Source organism: Lampetra planeri, chromosome 37 (genome assembly GCF_965212315.1).
Source record: "Lampetra planeri chromosome 37, kcLamPlan1.2.h2, whole genome shotgun sequence".
NCBI classification, from domain to species: domain Eukaryota; kingdom Metazoa; phylum Chordata; class Hyperoartia; order Petromyzontiformes; family Petromyzontidae; genus Lampetra; species Lampetra planeri.
The window spans coordinates 371252-391578 of record NC_136143.1 but is presented as its reverse complement, the minus strand read 5'-3'; the positions used below and the strand labels follow the sequence as shown (position 1 = coordinate 391578).

The 20327-nt window shown below is 45.0% G+C and overlaps 1 protein-coding gene across 2 annotated transcripts in view; it reads left to right on the top strand.

Moving 5' to 3' along the window:
- Positions 1-294: 294 nt before the first annotated feature.
- Positions 295-20327, top strand: part of LOC144730847 (nitric oxide synthase 1-like) — a 61709-nt gene continuing 41676 nt past the window's right edge. The window contains exons 1-10 of one of the 2 annotated variants that reach the window (XM_078611620.1): positions 295-680; positions 2181-2223; positions 11031-11150; positions 11465-11610; positions 11752-11914; positions 12668-12759; positions 13413-13554; positions 13808-13944; positions 19178-19352; positions 19997-20098. In XM_078611620.1, coding sequence (XP_078467746.1) covers positions 487-680; positions 2181-2223; positions 11031-11150; positions 11465-11610; positions 11752-11914; positions 12668-12759; positions 13413-13554; positions 13808-13944; positions 19178-19352; positions 19997-20098 — 1314 coding nt within the window. In that variant the 5' untranslated portion in view covers positions 295-486. Of the gene's footprint in view, positions 681-2180; positions 2224-7847; positions 8030-11030; positions 11151-11464; positions 11611-11751; positions 11915-12667; positions 12760-13412; positions 13555-13807; positions 13945-19177; positions 19353-19996; positions 20099-20327 lie in introns of those variants that run through there. The other variant, XM_078611621.1, reaches the window with a different exon arrangement.

The following is a 20327-nucleotide window of genomic DNA, read 5'->3' as shown; positions in this document are numbered from 1 at the left end:
ATTACTTGCAAGAACGGGACAACTGCATTGATATTACATGAAGGAACAAAAACAACTCTGCAAGGCTTCGCTTATCTCGGACCTAAATTAATTTATTGTGCTCATTACAAGCATCAGCAATGGGAAACAAAGGCGGCTGGGTGTGGTGTTATCCACCCCACCGACACTGTTCCACAACCACAGCCGGCACATGTCGTACATTATCCACCACCCACCTTTGAGCGCCCCACCCTTCCTCCACCAGTCTCATCAATACGCACCCCTCCCATCCCCTCCCCACACCGGCACGTGGCGGGGTAGAAAGCGCACAGGTATCGCTGCAAGATCTCCTATAAATAGGGTCCACATGCAGGTGTCTTTGCAGACAAGGAGACACGAAGCTGTCTACGCGCGGTGGTGTAACGCGAGTGACGAGGCAGCAGCAATAGGAGTAAGGAGGTAGTGGATAACGAGCTATAGAGCAAAGATAATCACTGCCTAAAAGTGATGGGTCAAACATCAAGCAAACAAGGAGGCTTCTACCATTCCAAATCTTCATCCCTCCACAAGTCATCCGATGAAGTGAAGAAGATCAGGGCCCTGGTGTACTTGGGCCCAGAGGGAAAGAATCACGAAGCCTGGAAAGTGCACTCCGAGATAGCAATCGACCGGCCATATGACGGCGACCTTCACACAAGCGCGTGAGTCCACGTGTGTGAATGAATGGGTGTTTGTGTGCGGAATTAACCGTTCCTCGCTGAGTGTATCGGTCCCTGCTTTGGTTCGCGCCCCGGGCTATAAACAGAGGACCCGGCGATTCTACTGCTGAAAATTATTTACAACGTTCATGAGAAGTGCTATGAACCTGGCCCGAGCCTCCGATAGGTCGACTCAACTATAACGAGTACCTGGCTCGGTAAATAAACATCAGTATCATAGAGAAAAAGGCGACCATGAGAGGTGGATCAGATCATTAAGTCTCCTATTACGCTGTTTCGGCCATATTATAGGTTCTTGCTAACAGTAATTGACTATACGAGGGATATATGTGTGTGTGTGCATCACACATTAAACAATTGATGCACGGGGAAAATATTAAACGGCTGCTAGAACTAATTTGTGACAAAAACTGGGTTTGTCGTACATTTGGATACATTCTAATTTCTCGATGGTCGAAGCAAAAAAAAAGTCAGTTTTTGGCCCTATAACTCTCCGACTTATTATGGCTGCGATGAAAACATGTGTTAATCGTCAATATTGTAGGGATGAAAACTGGCTAACAGATGACCCGCATTTTTATTCTAGTGAAGTTGATTGCCAAGAACCTACGAGTCCGGAGTCGCATGCGGCTCTTTAAGGACTGCTTTGTGACGTTATTTATTAAGGACCGTCCCGTTTTCACATACATTGCGCCTCTTAAAATATATATATATATTTACTGAATTCGAAAAATACGTCTCTTTTTGTTATTGTTGCCGACCCCTGGCCAAGACCACCATGACGTGTGAAGGCGTTCAGCAGCGTTAACGGAGACGTGACCACACATTTAGGTGAATGTTTTGAAGCTGGAAGTGAGAGAAAAAATATATATATGCAAACAATTCGGGTAATTTTTCAGCATTGAGACGTTAGGCCAATACCAGTTACATTGTTATTAGTTATAGGAGGTTGCTGGAGAACGGAGGAAGCTAATGAAAATTCCACACCGAGAGGCGTCTGAGTCGGGAATCGAACCCAGGATATTTGCTGTGAGGCGCAAGCGTTACCACGGCCGCCCTGTGGCTTTAAAAGTCGACGATCTCTGCGTTTTTGTTTCCGTATGTTTAGATTCACACAACTGCATGCGTTGATGTACCCGGTATTTATTAGCGTGTGCTTGTGTGTGTTTACGCATCGGGCACCTTGGGGAATGGTGGCGCAGTGGTTGGCACACTGCACTACGAACCGGGAAAACTGAGTTTGATTCCTGGCCACGTCTGATATCTGTGGCAAGTGATATCTGTACCGGTTTTAGGTCTCCCCCCAACGTCAACTCATCCTTAATGAGTACCTGGTGCGGCGTTTTAACATCAGCACTTGGGATACAATGGCGGCCGGACGTGGATCTAGCTACACCACCCCCAAGTGTGTTGTGTGCTAGGGGATTCTTTGTTTACATGTGTGTGTTGACACGTATGTTTGTGTCACATGTGTGTTCATAGGCATTGCACGCTGACAAAGTCCGTACTCCAAGAGCCCTCAAAGGTAATGCAATACACCCTGGCTGGGATGTGAACTTATGTGCTCACAATCATGAGCCGATAATTTTAAACCAATGCATTACACTATGACATCTCCCATTTTCCAGTAAAAATGTAAAAAGAACGATTACTCGCAGTTTCTCTATGTGCGGCAAACCTTCCTCGTTCGCCGCTCGAAGCCCTGCCTCTTTCTGCTTAGGCCCCACCCATTACTGTTTAGGCTCCACCCATTACTGCTTAGGCTCCACCCATTACTGTTTAGGCTCCACCCCTTTCTACTTCGGCTCCACTCCTTGACGGACATGGGCTTGGTTTTTAATGGAGACTGCATCTGGGCGAAATTCAAAAGTCGATATGAGGGGGTGGGTGACCAGCACCCCGCCCGGCCGCCTTTGTCTTCCAAGTGGTGACATTTACAAATCGCACCGGGTACTAATTTAAAGCTGAGTCGACCTAGGGGAGGCCCATCACCGGTTCAGATAATTGTCACTGGTGTTGGTCGTGGGGCAGGGATCAAACTCGGGTGGCCGTGTTCGTAGCGAAGTGCGCGAACCATCGCACTACCACTCACCACTTGCAGACAAACGCACACACATCATCACTATTCAGTATATACTAATTTATTTAGGTATGTTTTCTATGTGAAGCTTTTACATATTTATTTCAATCATTTAGTTTTTAGCTTATTTGGCATACAGTACAGTGCTTATTTAAGTTGTGACGTGTCTATTTGTAGTATTGCATATCGCGGTTTTGGCTTTCGCTGAACTTTCCAAGAACGTAACCTCCGTGTTAGTCAAAGGTATCCTGTATTCTAAGAAGATGAATTGGAATAGGTGACAAAGCCGTTGCCGTACCAACGTTTTGGAACAACCTTGTTTCCTCCCTTCACATCGTACATCTTCCAAAAATATTCAGAATCTCAAGATTAGTATTGGACACAACCACATTTGCAAATTTGATGTGTAACTTTGATGTTTAACGAACTAACTTAGATTGTGAATTAATGATAGTTCAATTGTAATGTGCCATTTTATTAAGGGATTGTGTTGTCTTGGTGTGTCTGGGACTTTTTGCTGTTGTTTTGCTGCCTTTCGCAAGCTTGGGAATTGATGTACTTATACAATATGAACTTTATTAGTATTTTTTTACGTGGGTTCGATCTCGACCCTGACGCCTGTATATTTAGAGTTTGCATGTTCTCCTTGTGGTCATGTGGATTTTTTTCCTCCAGGACCTCCGGTTTTCCCCTCCATGTTGAGATTGTTTAGATTATTTGGCTTCTATAAATTTCCACATGATAAGCCACTTCGTTGAGCTATCATTTGTGGCCAGGCGTGTTTCGATTAACGTGCGTTCTTTGTACGAGAATTCGCTATCACAAGAAATTTGAATTTAGACAAATTTGTTCGCAAAACGAGCAAATGTTTGCGTAACCAGTGACGACCAATCGATCAAATGCCTCCCGTGGCCGCAGGGGGCGCACCACGGCCCTCAGCTGCTTGGGGGCCATCCATTTAGGCCGCTGTCGGTAGCCTAAAAGAGGCCTAGAAATAGGGTTTCCTTCCACCAAGTGGGGCACTACCTACTTTTTTTAATATTTAACATCAGAAATATATAGAGATTCCGTAGGAAAAAGTTCTCCGCACACAACCTTGCAGTTATTGAGAAAAATGATGCTAAAGGTGCCCATTTTGAAAAAAGGGAAACCATAGGGAAGTTTGCACTTTTAAACCTGTTTATCATATAAACCCAAAAATGCAGAATTACCACTTGAAGTACAAAATAAACCAGTTTGAAATGTGTGATATACCTGAAGTTGCTATCTATGCACAGTAAACATGATAAGATTATCAAGAAAACTTCTGCTGTAGCATTAACATCCCAATTACTTCTCATTATGTTGTTCCAATTGAAAGGTAATATTTGAGGTAAAATCTGAATAACAAATAGAATTAAGCCAAAATATTATATATAAAAAAAGCACTTTTCAAAATAACACATTTAATGGTGAATTGTCAATTCTCATACATGAGCAGCAACTGCACTACATGTACATATTCACAGCAATGATTATTGTAAACAAGATTTAATTTTGATTGATTTATATTAAATATATATGTCCTATATTAATTTTATTATCATATACATATCACTAAATATCAAGATCACTGTCTTCACTATCAGATTCACATGAAACAATATCCTCAGTTAATCTCATATTGTCACAATGAACACATTTACATAGGTCAATGCAGGCCAGGTCAGCCTTGTGGCATGAGCACCTTCCACCTGTACAAGTACCAGACTTACACCCACAGTGGAGTGACCCCAAAATCTGTTGAGAAGCATTAGTCATCCATGATATGATGAGATCACCATCCTTGACAATCCATCCAAAGCCGTCTGGACTGGGAGCATTTGTAAAAGGATCCAATGCTCTCCTGTGGATTGCAGCTTGGTAGTTAGCACGCTTGAAGTGCTCTGTAAGTGCATATTTAGTTGGAGGTAATGCCTGTTCGGAAGAGGCCTGGACACAGAACCTATTGTATCTGGCCAAATTAACATCTGATACCTTTTCTCCATACAGCTCACACACAAAACGTTCTATGGTCACAAATGTGGTGCTGTCCACTTCAAATTGCCTCCCAAGAGCAACAAATGCACTGATGTACTCTGCATTTCCAGACACTATATTTAGTGGTTTCTCTTTTCCTTTCCCATAAAAGGAACTAGTTGAGTCACAGTCAGTGAATGTGTGTAGTCCTATCAGTGCCTCTGTTAGTGAAGGACCCAAAGCAGAACCAATAGCCTGGAGATCTAACATTCTTTGCCTGTCTTTAGTTCCTGTCAGAAAGTACATGTTTGCTGAGGGAAGCTTAGCCATTATTGAAAGTGAAATGATAGCAACATCAATGTCACGACTCTGGATGATTATCTTATTATAAAGTTCACTCCAGGCATGTTTTGCATGAAGTAGGAGCCTCATGTCAGCTTCTTCATGGTCATAAGTCAAAGATTCTACCTCTTTGACAGACATAATGCCATCTTTAAGAGTGAGTTGATGACATACATTTCTGTGTGCCACAAACATAGCTATGTCTTTTCCAGCTGCTTGTAAAGGCACAGTTCTCCATGTCTCAAAGAGAAAGTCTGTCAAGGCTTCTTTATTTTCACCACTGGCTAGAAACTTGGTCCACTGACTTGGAGTCTTCTGCTTGATGCTGTATATTTGCAGTAATTGTTGTCCAGCAACAGCATGTCTTGATCGTTCAGCATTTTTGATGCTCACTGCCGGGTAGCGATCAATGACAAAATCGACCCTTGGACAACTGAATTTTCTACCCATCTTAATCATAAGTTCAAGAAGATCATCAGCAAGCTCACTGAATGTGTCTGGTATATTCTTGAGACTCCTGATCAATGCCATGCCATCTATCAGTAGGGCACCATTATCACCAACAGTCTTGTTCACATGACAGTCCTTGTTCTTTGATTCTAAACAAGCTAGAAAAGCAGCCTTATTTGTTTTGGCTAATGAACCATCAGTGCTTGCTAGCGGGGATGAGATATTGCCAAGTGAATATGTCAGAATCTCTTTCAAGTTTTACAGACAGGGATTGACTTATCACTAACAGTCGTGCAAAGAGTCTCCTGTCATTTTTTAGAATGACTTGATTTCCATCTTTTGTCTTGGATGATTTCTTCATTTGATCCCCAAACGTAGTGAGCTTCGAGGACTTTATTGGAGAGAAGAAGTCTGTTTTTGATGACTGGACTCGATCTTGGATGAAAATTTTCAGAGCTGTTTCACCTTTATCACAAGCACTTTGTATGCCATCTCTGACAGTCTTTGTAGCAACAACATCAGAGCTAATACATACAAGATCTTCACGAGGCAGCAAGGGGTTGATCATAGACTCAACCGCTGAAACCAAAGATATAACAGCAGCATTGTCTTTTGCAATTCTTGTTGCATCCAACTCTGTATGACCCCTCTCTTCATGTTGCATTCCAGCCATCATTTCACACTGCCTTGTGATTGCAGAACGTTCAGGATGAGACAGTATCCATTTCTGGACGGCACCTCTGTTCAATGTTATCACAGTTATGCCGCCTTTGGTCTTTGAATCACGGTTGCAGGTTTGTTCTATTGCTTGGTCACAAGCTATGGATGAGAACCTGTTAGCATCCTTACGCTGTACTGTCCAGTTTCCTTTGCAGTAACTTCTTCATAGCAGTGTGGATGAGTCTTTGGAAGATTGATCATCTCGACCCAATATGCTGATAGGTACCTTGCATAATTTTGGCGGTCATATGCAAAATACCATGCCAGCACACGTCTCACTGTTGCTAAGTGAAGGCTCCAGTCAGAGCATTAGATAGGACATGTATATTTAAAGCCCTACCTTCTATAGAGAAATAATTTGATTATGGAATTACAATGCATTCACAGGCAATATGTAAATGTAATTGGAGTGACCCCACAGATTTGTGAACAAACATTTTTTTGTACCTACCTATATGTTTTTTCAGTTTTGCCAAGAAATCTTGTGTAATCTCGATAGCAGGATTTGTGGTATCGGACCTCGATTGCAATGCAGTCTTTCCCACGAATGTGTGTCAGAATGCTCTCATCTGATTTCATTTGAGCTGCCTCACGAAGAAGTCCTATATTAAAGATATGAAGAATAAATTATAAACCCATTTGGCAATATATTAGCTTGCATAACATTCAATTCAAGTGAGTAAACATACCTGTGTTAATCGAGCTTGATCGCCGCTATCAGATGAAGCTGCGCTGCTTAAGTCCTCCATGTTTACATGTGCGTAGTGATATTGGCTTGATTTTGGCTCTGACATACTTACATTTTCGATGCTGATTGGTTGAAAATCGAGCTCAACAGTTTTATATGTCTCAATACGCAGTCAATATAGTGCGCCAATAAATTACACTTTTCTCATTAACTGCAGGATAATGCGTGGAGAACTTTTTGCTTGGATACCTTTTATTAACGTTGAACATATTGAGAAAAAGTAGTGCCCCGTTTGTCGGAACGAAACTGAACGATACAGCTCACGTACAGCGGCCTAATTTAGTACGTCGCAAAAATCTGGCAAAACTTGAATCCTCCCCCCCCTCCCTGTACTCACGCGGACTTTTTACCCCCCCCCCCCCACCTGCGTACGTACGTTGCGTAGGTACGCTTGACGCACCCCCCCGCCCCCCGAATCCTATAGAACGGCTGATATTTAATCCACGCAGAAACGATCAAGGATTAATAATGTTAACGTGTTTAAGCAAACAGGCAGTCCACCGCCGGACTGTCTAAATAATTTTGAAGGCCAATGTAGACAAATTATTATCGAGGCTTCACCCTTTCCTATGCGTACGTACATTGTCAGTAGACCCCCATACGCAAGCGTACGCATTTGGGTTAACCCCCCTTCCCCCCTCCATGCGTACGTATTCAATGGATGGCCCCTTAATTGGCAGCTGGGCTGTGTTGCGTGAACCGCGGGGAGGGGTGAGTGGTGGGTGGGGGCCTGGAGGTGGCACTGTAATGGGTGGGTGTGGGAGAGCAACAGTTAGCACGCGGCCCTACGAACCCGGCGACCAGTGACGAGTATCTGGACCGGTCCTTGTCCTCGCCGAGGAAGATTCAGACTCAAATGAGTACCTGGTGCGGTGTGTAAACATCGCCACCGGGAAGACAAAGTCGGCTGGGCGTGGTACTAGCCACCCCCCTCGTGTGCCGTACCGGCCTTCATAGGTGTTCGCTAATAATAACACCTTGCCCAACAGTCTGGTAAGGCTATACGAGGGATCTTTGTCTATGGCGGGAGGCTGGAGGATAGGAAGAGAGCGAGAGAGCACGTGTGACTGAGTCGAGAGTATCTGTGAGACTTTCAAATATTTGGCTGTAAGTAGGTGATATCATAGGCTTGCACTGTGGCTCATGTGTGGTGTTACCTTTGATGTTTTATTACTTTATTTAAAAAAAACAGTAATTTGTATTGTCATGTTAAGAAAGTTTTTCAAGAGTGGAATATTTTGGGGCTTAAACATATCTCAGATTTTAACATGGGAGTCTGGAAAAATGATGATGGTTTCATGAGTGTTAGCTGAACGAGCGATTTTCATGGAACCTATCAATCGTTAAGCGAGAGATGCCTACGGTTTAGTTTCAGAATATTTATTTTTTTGTGATTTGCTTACCTTTTCTATACTTTGCACTCATTGTGTTTTTGTATTGTTGTAACTTTTTGACCCACCCCTAATCGACATCTGTGAAAAAGAACTTCATAGCTCGTCAGATTTATCCAGGATAAATAAAGATTCTGATTCTGAAATTAAATAACAATACTAACCTCAGGGTTATTAGTTTTTCCACAGTTTCTCATAAAACGGCTGTGAGTAAACACAACTATTGGTGCTGACCCTTGCATAAGACCTGGACCATCTTCACCATCATCAGCTGCCAGTGAGACACTGCAATAAATAGGGCCGGGTTAATTATCTTCAAGTATACAAAACACGTCAGAATCTATTGCATGACCGTGAGACACTCAATTGTGAAAACCCGAGTCTAAAGGGTACATTTTTAGACTTGACATGTAGAGGTGGGTGTTGTGGAGCTGTGTGTGTGCGTGCAGCGCGAGGTAGTAGTGGGTGGGCCCAGTGTGGGTGGTTGTGCTTCACAACGGCCACAATCCGCTTCGAACAGCAATATGATTACGGTATATAACATGCTAGCAATCGCCAGATAACCCTGCCTGCTTTATATTGGCTTCAGCGTCGCATTCACTGGAAGGCACATGACTTGGTTCACAGATGATGGGATGGTATGTCTGTTTGCATGTGCTTTGCATGATACTTGAAGCAATGTACAACTTTACTCTGGCTCTGCGCTATGAGTTAAATATATCGGCCCTTCTAGAACATCATTAGGATTTACATTTCTTCCATCAGTAGCGACCTGACTTTAAATAAGTGCATGGTACCAGGGGCGGTTTCTTCATTAGGGCGAATGGGCGACGCACCACCAATGTCATTCAACCACAGAGTCACGCTAGCCGTCACTGTGCATCTGGATATAGTCCAATCAGCGTCATGCTACGTTCTGTGGAGTACCGCCTCTTTTTGGGCGATTTCCCTCCGACTGAGAATCGCCCCGAGTGGTCCCATAGACTTACATTCAAAGATGTTTTTTTTCGAACGGGGGGCGCTGCAATGCATTCTCTATGGCTTCCGGGAGGGCTCGCACTAACGTGCTTACGTCATCATACGTAAGCACGTTTCATCCAACAAAATTATTTGTCGCCACCTAGTGGAATCTTTAATAAAAGAAACATGAGTGGATTGTATTAATAGTGAGTATAGAAACAAACAAGATGTATTGTAAGAGTCACTTTATTTTTCATTAATATTAAAGAAGTGAAGTTGCCTTTACATGCTTAAGCTGTTAATTTATCCTTTGCATGGGTGGACCTTATCCTTATCAATCATCCAGACATTTGCCCCCCCTGAGAGATTTTGCAGGAGCCGCCACTGCATGGTACAGAGACAATGTCGGCTTTGTACGGTCGTGGCCACACCGGCTTAACAGCTGCTCACTATCTGAATCAGAATCTTTAGTGAGACTGGAGAAATCCAATGAGATATGAAGCCTTTTCACAGATGTCCAGTATGAGCGGGTCAGCAAGTTACAGCAACAAACAATACTAAAACATGATAGGAGTGCAAAATAGAGAGAGTCGTAAGCAATTCACTAAATAAAAATTACAAATTAATTCATTATATAAGTCAAGATTTATCAAGATTGGGCAAGGCAGCAAACACAACAAAACAATCCCAGACTACAAGATAATACCACATAGCAGTAGTTCCTCAATACAGTGGCACATTAACATTTAACTATCGATACACAGGTAAGGATAAAAGTTACAATTACATTTGTAAATGTGACTGTTTTCAGCACGAATCTTCTGCTTCAGGATATTTTGCCACAACAGTATATACGGGCTCATCTTCTTGGTTCTTTCGGTAAAGTCACGTAGAAGGGAAGTAATTAAATAATAAAAATAAAACATAATAAAATAATTCTCACGACGTTTCGGCCACAACGCAAGCAGCCGTCCTCAGGTGAAGAACATGTCTGTCGATAAGACAGAGTCTAAATGACACGTCTTAGGCTTGGAGTGTCTATTTAAGCTGTGAGGGAGGAGGAAGAGAGCCTTGACAAAAGAATTTGCATTTGAAGAGGAATTTAGCATATTTATGGGAAATGCAGGAATGCGAATAGTGCTAATTGTGAAATGCGTGGGAGTTGGGCGGGGGGTTTTTCAAAGTCATATTATGCCCATGCATTATGCAGGATTAGCAGCATCAAAGGGAGGGGGCAGGGGCAGGGGCAGCACCAACAAAGGGAAGGAATGTGAATAGTATGCAGCTGCAGCAACCAAACAACCACGTAAAAAACTAAAGTATAAACTTCATAGTATCATCAGTATACTAAATATACTCTCCAATAAGCTGAGCTCCCTCACAGCTTAAATAGACACTCCAAGCCTAAGAAGTGTCATTTAGACTCTGTCTTATCGACAGACATGTTCTTCACCTCAGGACGGCTGCTTGCGTTGTGGCCGAAACGTCGTGAGAATTATTTTATTATGTTTTATTTTTTTTATTTTATTACTTCCCTTCTACGTGACTTTACCGAAAGAACCAAGAAGATGAATCCCTGCAGTCACGAAAGCTTTAAATCGAAATATATACGGGCTATGATGGGATATTTTTGTCTTGTGCAGGGAGTAGTGCCCAGGTCGTGCCCTTTAAGAACCACATCCTGCAGGGCGCGCTTCACGAAGATCCGAAACATAGAGACAGGACACGAGTTCCGAGACACCCTGCACCTGCAGAGCAACAAGGTACCTTGCACCCCCGTACACCCCAGATACCCCGCACACCCTGCATCCCCCACAAACCCCACATATCCCGTACATAGCAGACGCCCTGCCTCCCCAGCAAACCCTGTACATCCCATACATCCTTCATACCATGCAACCGCAAACTAACAAGGTGTAGCACCATAGGAACATGGAATTTGCACCACTGCTTCACGGTTTTGAACAGAGATGAGCAGAGGGACACGATGAATGATGACACATTGTTCATCACCATCTCTATCCGTTCCCTCCCCAATCATCTCTATATTTCTCCCTTGTCACCTGGACTGGTTCAGTCCGGGATGTGTCCTGGAATCTGCAAGGGCTCCATCATGTCCCCTGAGGAGCTCATGTGCCCCAGCAGAGACTCCCCCAAACCACGTGCGGAGCTTCTGAATGCGGCGCAGAAATTCATCACTCAGTACTACGCCTCCAGAAAGGGGTATGGCTCGGATTGGTGGAAGGCACAGAGGGATGCACTATCACTTTGCACGATATGCCCAGCCTGACTCTAACCCTTTCTTTGACTATAACCTTGTCTCTGACATCCCTGACTCTAATCCATAACTCTGAACTCGCACAGGCTGGAGTCGGCCGAGTATGTGGAGCGGCTGATGGAGGTGGCACAGGAGGTGGAGAAGAGAGGCACGTACGACCTCACACGGGATGAGCTCATTTACGGGGCCAAGACTGCGTGGCGCAACGCGGCCCGCTGCATTGGCCGCATCCAGTGGTCAAAGCTGCAGGTGAGCAATCGGTGCTGTCAATTCACGGGTTAACACCTGAGTCAATCATTCATTAAGTGAGTGATTTGACCAGTGAGTCAGTAAATGGATTAATCAGCAACACAGCTGGTAGTTTGTGTGCTTATCCATCAACCTAAAATCAGTCATTGAGTTAGAAATTCTGTGAAAGGGTCAAGGTCAATTCTTCTTGCAATTAGCCAACTAGTCCGTGAATCATGCAATGTTTTCAAGAATCATTGAGCTAATGAGCTGTTCAATAACTCACTTATTCAAGGGTTAGCTACAAAGAAGGTTATTGCCCGACATGTCCCCTTTTTATACATATTCTTTTAAGGCCAGAGTGTTATTGACGAATGGGAGTTTATTTTAATTGGTTGTACTCAAATTAAGTGGTCAGTGATTCTGTCATTAAGTCAACAAATTGGTTATTATGGCAGTTAGGTTGCCAGCTAGTAATTTAGAAACTCTGTGATGCATTCAACGTGTTAATTTATTAAATCAGTCAATGAGCCAATCACTCATTTAGTAATTTGTGAAGGCCTTCTCACAGTGTCAGGGGTTGTTTGTCCATATTTAACTTGCTGGTCAATCTGGGTTGGTAATGGGCAGAAGTCAAGATTGGTTCAGATATTGATGTCAACAATTTAATACAAATCCCTTCACCCTTCCCTCTCCCGTTGTCTATTCGCTTTCTGTCGACTACTCCTGCCTACCCCTCACTTCCCATCACACCACCATTATCGGATTAATCAGCTGTTTGACGCCAGAAACTGCACCACGCCGAGCGAGATGTTCACCTGCATCTGCGACCACGTGAAATTTGCGAGCAATGGCGGCAACATACGGTAAACAGTTTTCCGCAGCTCATATGCTCAATTCCTCACCCGTTTTCTGTAGCGTAGCTATAGAGTACGCAGGCGGTGCAATTTCACCAGGGTGCACTGAACGGAGGGGTCTAGGTGCTTTGAAGGGGGGTGGAGGAAATTGGATGGTTGAGCCTATGTTTTTCTTTGCCCCAGAGCCTATGTTAACTAGGGTTGTCACATCCCATGGTACAAAAACACTAAGACACATAACTACGCAACTGAAAATATATTGGACTCTCAGTACCGCTTCCTCAACAAGAGGATATCCTGGGGAAAAAAATTAAAGGAGGGGTGGCATCCCTATCTATAATGCAAGTAAAATTAATGAGCACAGATGTAAAAGTCAGGCACCTCATGATTTCAAATAAGCGTTGGCTTGTCCAGTTATCTTCTCAGGTCGCACTCTTGCAACATTAGTTTGGGTAGTTTTAAAAATGATGCAACCACAGTCAACATTTGAAAACTAGTATAATTATCCATAAAGGTGGCACGAAACAAACATTCGCTGCTCTGTGTGAGCATCAACACTGTTCATGTGTGGTACTGGCCCCACCCACTGCGTAAAAAGTATGCCATGCTAGCCTAACACCTTAACAGGTGCTCGCTAACAGCACATTTGTTTTCACCACCAGCTCTACCATCACGGTGTTTCGGCAGCGCATGGACGGGCAGCACGATTTACGTGTGTGGAACTCGCAGCTAATCAGCTACGCGGGTTACAGGCAGCCCGACGGTTCCATCCTGGGGGACCCAGCTTACGTGGAGTTCACAGAGGTGGGGGAACGGGAGGGTGCAGGGGGGGCTGTGTCCCCGTGTCGTATGTATGTTACTGTGTCACAGTGCCCCTGTGTTCCCATGTCCTCGTGTCTCCGTGTTTCTCTGCCCACATGTTCCCATTCCCGTGCACCCCCGCATCCCATCGTTCCTTTATCTTCGTGCCTCGTGTCCCCATTTCCTCGGTCCACGTGTCCCTGTGTGACTGTGCCTCCGTGCCATCCTGTGTGCACGCATTTGTGCTATCCTTCAGCTGTGTGTGGAGCTGGGCTGGCAGCCCCCCCGTACGCGCTTCGACGTGCTGCCTATCGTGCTGCAGGGGAACGGGGAGCCTGAGCTCTTTGTGCTGCCACCTGAGCTCGTGCTGGAGGTGCCCATCCGACACCCCAAGTGAGGATAACACAGATATAGATACACACACACACAAATATTCTCCATATAGCATTACCAGATTGTTGGGGAAAAAGTTGTTAGCAAGCATCTATGAAGGCCGGCACAGCACATGAGGGGGTACTCATTTGAGGCTGAGTCGACCTAGAGGAGGCCGAGGACAATTTCAGATAATCGTCAGTGGTGCTGGCCATGAGCGGGAATTGAACCCAGTTCGTCAGAATTGTAGCGCGATGCGCTAACCACTACACTACTGCTCCCCTATAAAGATACAAACAAAGTCAAAGAGAGAGATACATACACAGATTCACACGCAAATACACATGCAGATACACATATACACATGCAGATACACATATACACACAGATACATACAGAGATACACAGTTACATATACACGTGGCTAGATGCAGATGTGGATACATATTGAGTGACACCCGACACGGTAGTCTTCAATAATTATATCATAGGAGTCTTTATTTATTCCAGCATGAGACACGTTATTTAAAGATTCCCTTCACTCCAAGCGTCCCGAGCTCTTGTGTTTCTCCATTTATATTCCACAAGCCCCTTTCTCGAAGGTGCCTTGACCCACTTTCTCTCCAGCCAATCACCTTCCACTTTCTCTAACAGAACCAAACCATCCACTCTGTCAGTTATCCTCCGTTTCCGACCCTTTCTGTTTGTATATTTTTTCCAATCCCTTTGCCCTGCCTCTCAACAATCCTCTTTCAGTCCTGTTAAGTACCAATCAGGTAAGTATCGTTGGTAGTGATACATTCTCTCTACACATATGTAACGGGTTCCGGAGACACTTGTAGAGGTAAATCCTTTATTACAATACAACACTCCAACAGTCCTGATACTCTGTTACAGCCGAGGTACACAGCCTAGGTACACAGCCTAGATACTCTACTCTGGCTACGCTCTGGAACTCGCCCTCACAAGGTCGCCGAGTCTGGAGTTCCAGAGTCCCACCACTGGCTCTCACAGCGTCCCAGGATCCTCCGATGGCTGGTCTTGGGTCTTGGGTCTTGAGCTACAACTGGCCCCGATCGTCCAGGGAGCTCCGCTTTTATGCCCAGTCCCCAACGAGGGGTGGGGCCGTGTGCGCCCCCAGATATCCCACAGAGCACACACAGCCCCCCCTTTGGCGGCGCCAAGGGGATTAAGCGCCTGGGAACTCAACGCCTGACGCCAAGAGGCTTAAGCGTCTGACCCGCCTGAGAACCCACGCCTGGCGCCAAGGGGATTAAGCGCCTGGCCCTCCCAGGGACCCAGAGCCCCCAGCAGCCCCTCCCTTCTTATGTCACTACACATACGCGTAGATTTATACACACAGATACATACACTTATATTTGTACATACAGATGCATACAGACCTACAGACATGAGAAGAGATTTCATAATGAAGTGTTTTGGGGTGGATTGCATAAATATAAATGTACTAGGGGTTCGGGGGCGCCTGCGGCGCCCCTCACAACCATTTACGCCTTTAGCCAGGAAAGTCACAAAAAAATTGCACACGAATGACACATTCACGCAAGCACCCGATGCTCCGTTTTTAAGTGTTAAAGTGAAACATCTTTGAATTGTATTATGTTTTGAATTAGATCATTGTATTTCTTCATTAAAAGCTTATATCATTTTACATCTGGAAGACTTCATTGAAAACGACATTTTGTGTGAATTTTCTCTCGTAGTTAAGTAGGTGGCCTTGCTGGGGGTTCGGTTTGATGCGGACTTTCACCTGTTTGGGATTGCGGGATCGAGATAAGGCGACATAGAGCTGGCCATGCGAGAAGACCGCCGTCTACAGATCGATTCCAATGTAATCGAACATCTGTCCCTGCGCCTCCGTCGTTCATGCAGGGGGCGTATAGGTTTGCAGCGTCCCCTGCATGAAAACGACGGAAAGTGCAGCGTTCATCACAGATAAAGTTGTGCGCTTATATAAGAGTATTGTAAACTCACCTCCACCCAACAGCCAATTAATGAGGTTTGTCAAGTGAGCAAAACCAGCCAATTACTATTTCAGCACACTGGGTCCAGGTGTCGTGGCTGTAGGTTAGGATCGGGATGAATATTAACTGATAGACCGAGAGCTTTGCTTGAAGGCTTTGATCGCGTCTTGAGACCACAGACCGGTTCATCGCCCGCATCACTTTGGGAGTTGCTCCGATCTGGGCTTCGATCTCCTATTCCCTTCTTCCATCCATCGAGAAATATACCCCGAGATCCTGGAAGTCTTTGACTTCTTCCTCTACTTCACCATTGATGAAGAGGGACTCTGCCACTCTGGTCCACGCCACAGCCATGGTCTTGGTTTTGGAGGTGCTGATGTTCATGTTGACACTCTCACGTTTCGCCACAAAGCTGTTCAGCGCATTCTGGAGGTTGGTGTGCATTGAGGCTCGGAGGACGATGTCATCTGCATACAGCTTGGCTGACACTGCCCTTCCACCAATGTTGATGCCCTTTCCCACCTTGCACTGTCTCATCAGTCGATCCATGAACAGGATAAACAATGATGGTGATAGCACACAGCCTTGACGAAGTCTGACCTGGACTGGGAAGGGGTCTGTTAGATGTTCTGCGTGCTGGACCCAACTCTCGCTTTGCTTGTACAGCAACCGACCTGATCGTGCGTAGCAATGAGTCAGGAATGCTATGTTCACGCATCACCTGCCACATCAACTCATGAGGTACTCGGTTGTAAGCCTTCTCCAGGTTTAGAAAGCACATGTGGACAGGTTGGGCATACTCACATGACTTGTCGAGGAGTTGCTGCAGGGTAAAGAGTTGATCCACAGTCCCCTGCCCCGGGCGGATACCTCCTTGTTCTTCTGTCACTCTTGCCTCGACCACTTTCTGGAGCTTTTTGTTCAGCACTGCAGCATAGACCTTCCCAGGTAGGCTGAGGAGGCTGATGCTCCAGTAGTTGGAACACTTCCACCTGTCAACTTTCTTGATTATGGGTATGATGACCCCATTTTGCCAGTCCCTCGGTGCTGTTCCGGTCCGCCATGCCTTGTTGCATAGCTTAGTTAGCCATGCAACACCCACAGGGTCCAGTGCCTTGATCATCTCGGGGCGAATCTCATCGATCCCAGCCACCTTGCCATTCCGCAGTTGTTTGACCGCGTCTGTGACTTTGGCAGCCGAGATGTCACCACCAAATTCTGTGAGCGACTCAACTGGTACCACAATCACCACTGTAGATGCGCCGGGCGGTCCAGAAGCTCCTGGAAGTGTTCCTTCCATCTTTTGGTTACCATCATTGCTGATGTGGGCGTTGAAATCTCCCAACAGGATTAAGGAGCCGCTGCACAGTATTTTAACAAGCACTACGCCAAGGGTCTCTAAGAAACCTGGGTCGTCAGTGGGCAGATTCGGGGTGTAAGCCCAAATCAGTGAGAGTACACGTCCTTCCATCAGTCGTAGTTGTATCTAGGCTATCCTTTCGTCCACCGGGTTGAACTCCAGCAGAAAGGCCACGAGCCTGGGTTCAAGCATGAATGCAACCCCAGTATTTAGTCGTTGTCCCAGTGCCACTCCAGAATAAGCAATGCTCCATCTATTGTCAAGGGTCCTTGTGCCAGGTGGAGGTCAGCCTGGTTACATCCAGTCTATAGCGCTCTGCTTCCCGCACCAGCTCTGGCTCCTTTCCAGCCAGCTTGGTCACCGCCATTAACTTCCAAAAGGGCGACAAGTTTGCATTGGTTTCCTCATGTCCGAAAGGCACTGCACCGGTCGCTTGACCTTCATCTCATATTCATATAAATTATAATGAATTATTATATTTGAAATTATGCAGAACATGTTAACGGTTGGTTGAATTGCAGTTAATCAACACATCGCCAACACCACTCGCATATGCCGCTTCCATCTTTTCAATATCAGGAAAATTCGTCTCCTCATCACCATTACCGCTGCCAAATGTCTTGTGCACTCCCTAGTCTTCACTCGTCTAGGTTATTGCAACTCATTCCTGGTCGGTCTCCCTGCCTACGCCCAATTCAAAAGTCGTTTGCACGCACCACTGTCTTTCGCCTCCAATTCACCACCTATTGCTCCCCTCTCCTTCAACAACTTCACTGGCTTCCTATTACCGTTGCCTCTTTAAATTGCTCACCTTAGTTTTCACAAGCTGCCTATCTTATTGCTGTCCCACCTCGACCCTTGCGCCCAGCCTCGCTTTCGCTCATTCTCACTGCTTGCCCCCTTACACTGGAATAAGCTTCCTCTCCGCATCCCACTCTCCTCCTCACTTTCCTCTTTTCGCACTACCCTCAGGCTCTATCCTTTTTCTCTTGCCTTTTCACTTCCTCTTCCGCTACCCCTACCAGCACCATCTAACACCCTTAATTCCTCCACAGCCGCAGGCACCACCTCACTCCCTCCACCCTAGTCACTACCCGATCCCCATCCCTTATTTAGCCATTTTGTACTGTAGTCAGCAAGCATTTTTAAGTACCTTAGTGAAAGGCGTGTTATAAATGCAAAATAGAATAGAATAGGCATGTTGTGTACAGACTACAAGCATGCATTATACAGAGATACATACTATACATACACACATACAGAGGCACAAAGATACATACACATAAACATATATGAATATACATGACAGTTACACATTCAGTAGACTTGAGAGGGGGAGGGGGTGCCAGATTTTCAAAAATTACGGATAATCACATCATAATTTAAAATAGCTTATTTTGCACATCCTTATATTACATGTTTTAGGTGTTGTTATATTTTTTTTAGTGTTTCAAATTTGTTTACGTTGTGAAATTGGCATAAATAAACATACAAATAGAAAATCATATTCTGTAAAAAGTTATTGTATTTACTGTATCGTACTTACTAATCCAATCTCGAAGACTCGGCATGGGGTGATGTATATGCTGCAGTATTTTCATTGTTACGTTGTATGTAGTGTACAGTATAAAGCACTGTATATAATATTTAACTTTGAAATCAAGCATACCTACTTTATTTTGTCACGTACATGGTGCCGATCCCCAGACTAGTACAGCATTTGGAGCAGTTTTGCTGGTTTTGACGGATTGGCTGCCGGATAATGTTGGATCCCAGATAATTGTATGCCGGATAATCGATGATCAACTGTACATGCATTTAAAAGAAAGACGAAAATACCCCTGTGATATCCCATGACTTCCTCGTGACCTCCTCAACCCCCTCTTGACCTCTCCATGCCTCCCTACAGGTACGACTGGTTTGTGGATATGGGTCTGCGCTGGTATGCGGTGCCAGCCGTGGCCAACATGGCCCTGGAGGTCGGCGGACTGGAGTTCACCGCGTGTCCCTTTAACGGCTGGTACATGGGCACCGAGATCGGGCTAAGGGACTTCTGCGATGCCGCCCGATTCAACATCATTGAGGTGATTGGACTTCCCTACCCACGTAGAATGACTCTCCTTTAATAAATGGTGCGCTAAATTGGTTTTATTTTCAGCAGTGGCTTATGGTGACTAAAGGAGATGAGCAAAAGCTAGTCAGGGGTTTGACTTTGTGACCTGGTGCGATGTTGGTGGTACTGGAGAGACAAAGCGGGCCGGTGTGCGTGGTCCTAGTTACAGTATCCATGCCACACCATTCTTAATAGCTGCTTGCTAATGGATGTTTTCAAAAGCAATTTTAAAACAAGTCATCTTTGTCATCTGTCATGGATAATTTAATATTTACCTTATGATGATTATTGTATTGTGTCCCACTTGCTGGTCCTAATCCCAGTATGGAGTTGGCCAAAATTATTAAGCAGTTAAAGTTGTCAGCTGTAACCTCCCACTGCTGGCAAAGGCCTCCCCCATTTTATTTTATTTCTTCCTTTTCCGAGTTCCTGTCTAGCAATGGCCTCCAAACTATTTGATATTGTTTCTTTATTTCTTCTGCTGAAAATGTTATCGTGAGCCACTTAAGTTTTCACGGATCAATTAAGTATGTATTTATTATCATCGTGGGTTTTCTTGCCATTTTTCTATTGGTCCTCCCATGACTCCTGACTCTCTACTCTGCCTCCCTCCAGGATGTGGGCAAGAGGCTTGGTTTGGACACGGGGAACGTGACGTCGCTGTGGAAGGACCAGGCGGCCGTGGAGATCAACATCGCCGTGCTGCACAGTTACCAGGTGTCACACTCCCACCTGGTGTTACTTCTCAGGAGGTGTCACTTTTAACTGGTGTCACAGCACACTAGGTGTCATACTCTTACCTGGTGTCAGAATTGGGCAGCAGATTAAACTGTTTTTGGAGACTGAAATAAAAATAGTAAGACATTCGAAAATTGGTGATTAACCTGCTTAATGATTTTTTTATTTGCTAAATCAACAAAGGGCAAAGTTGTTATGAGCAGTGCCT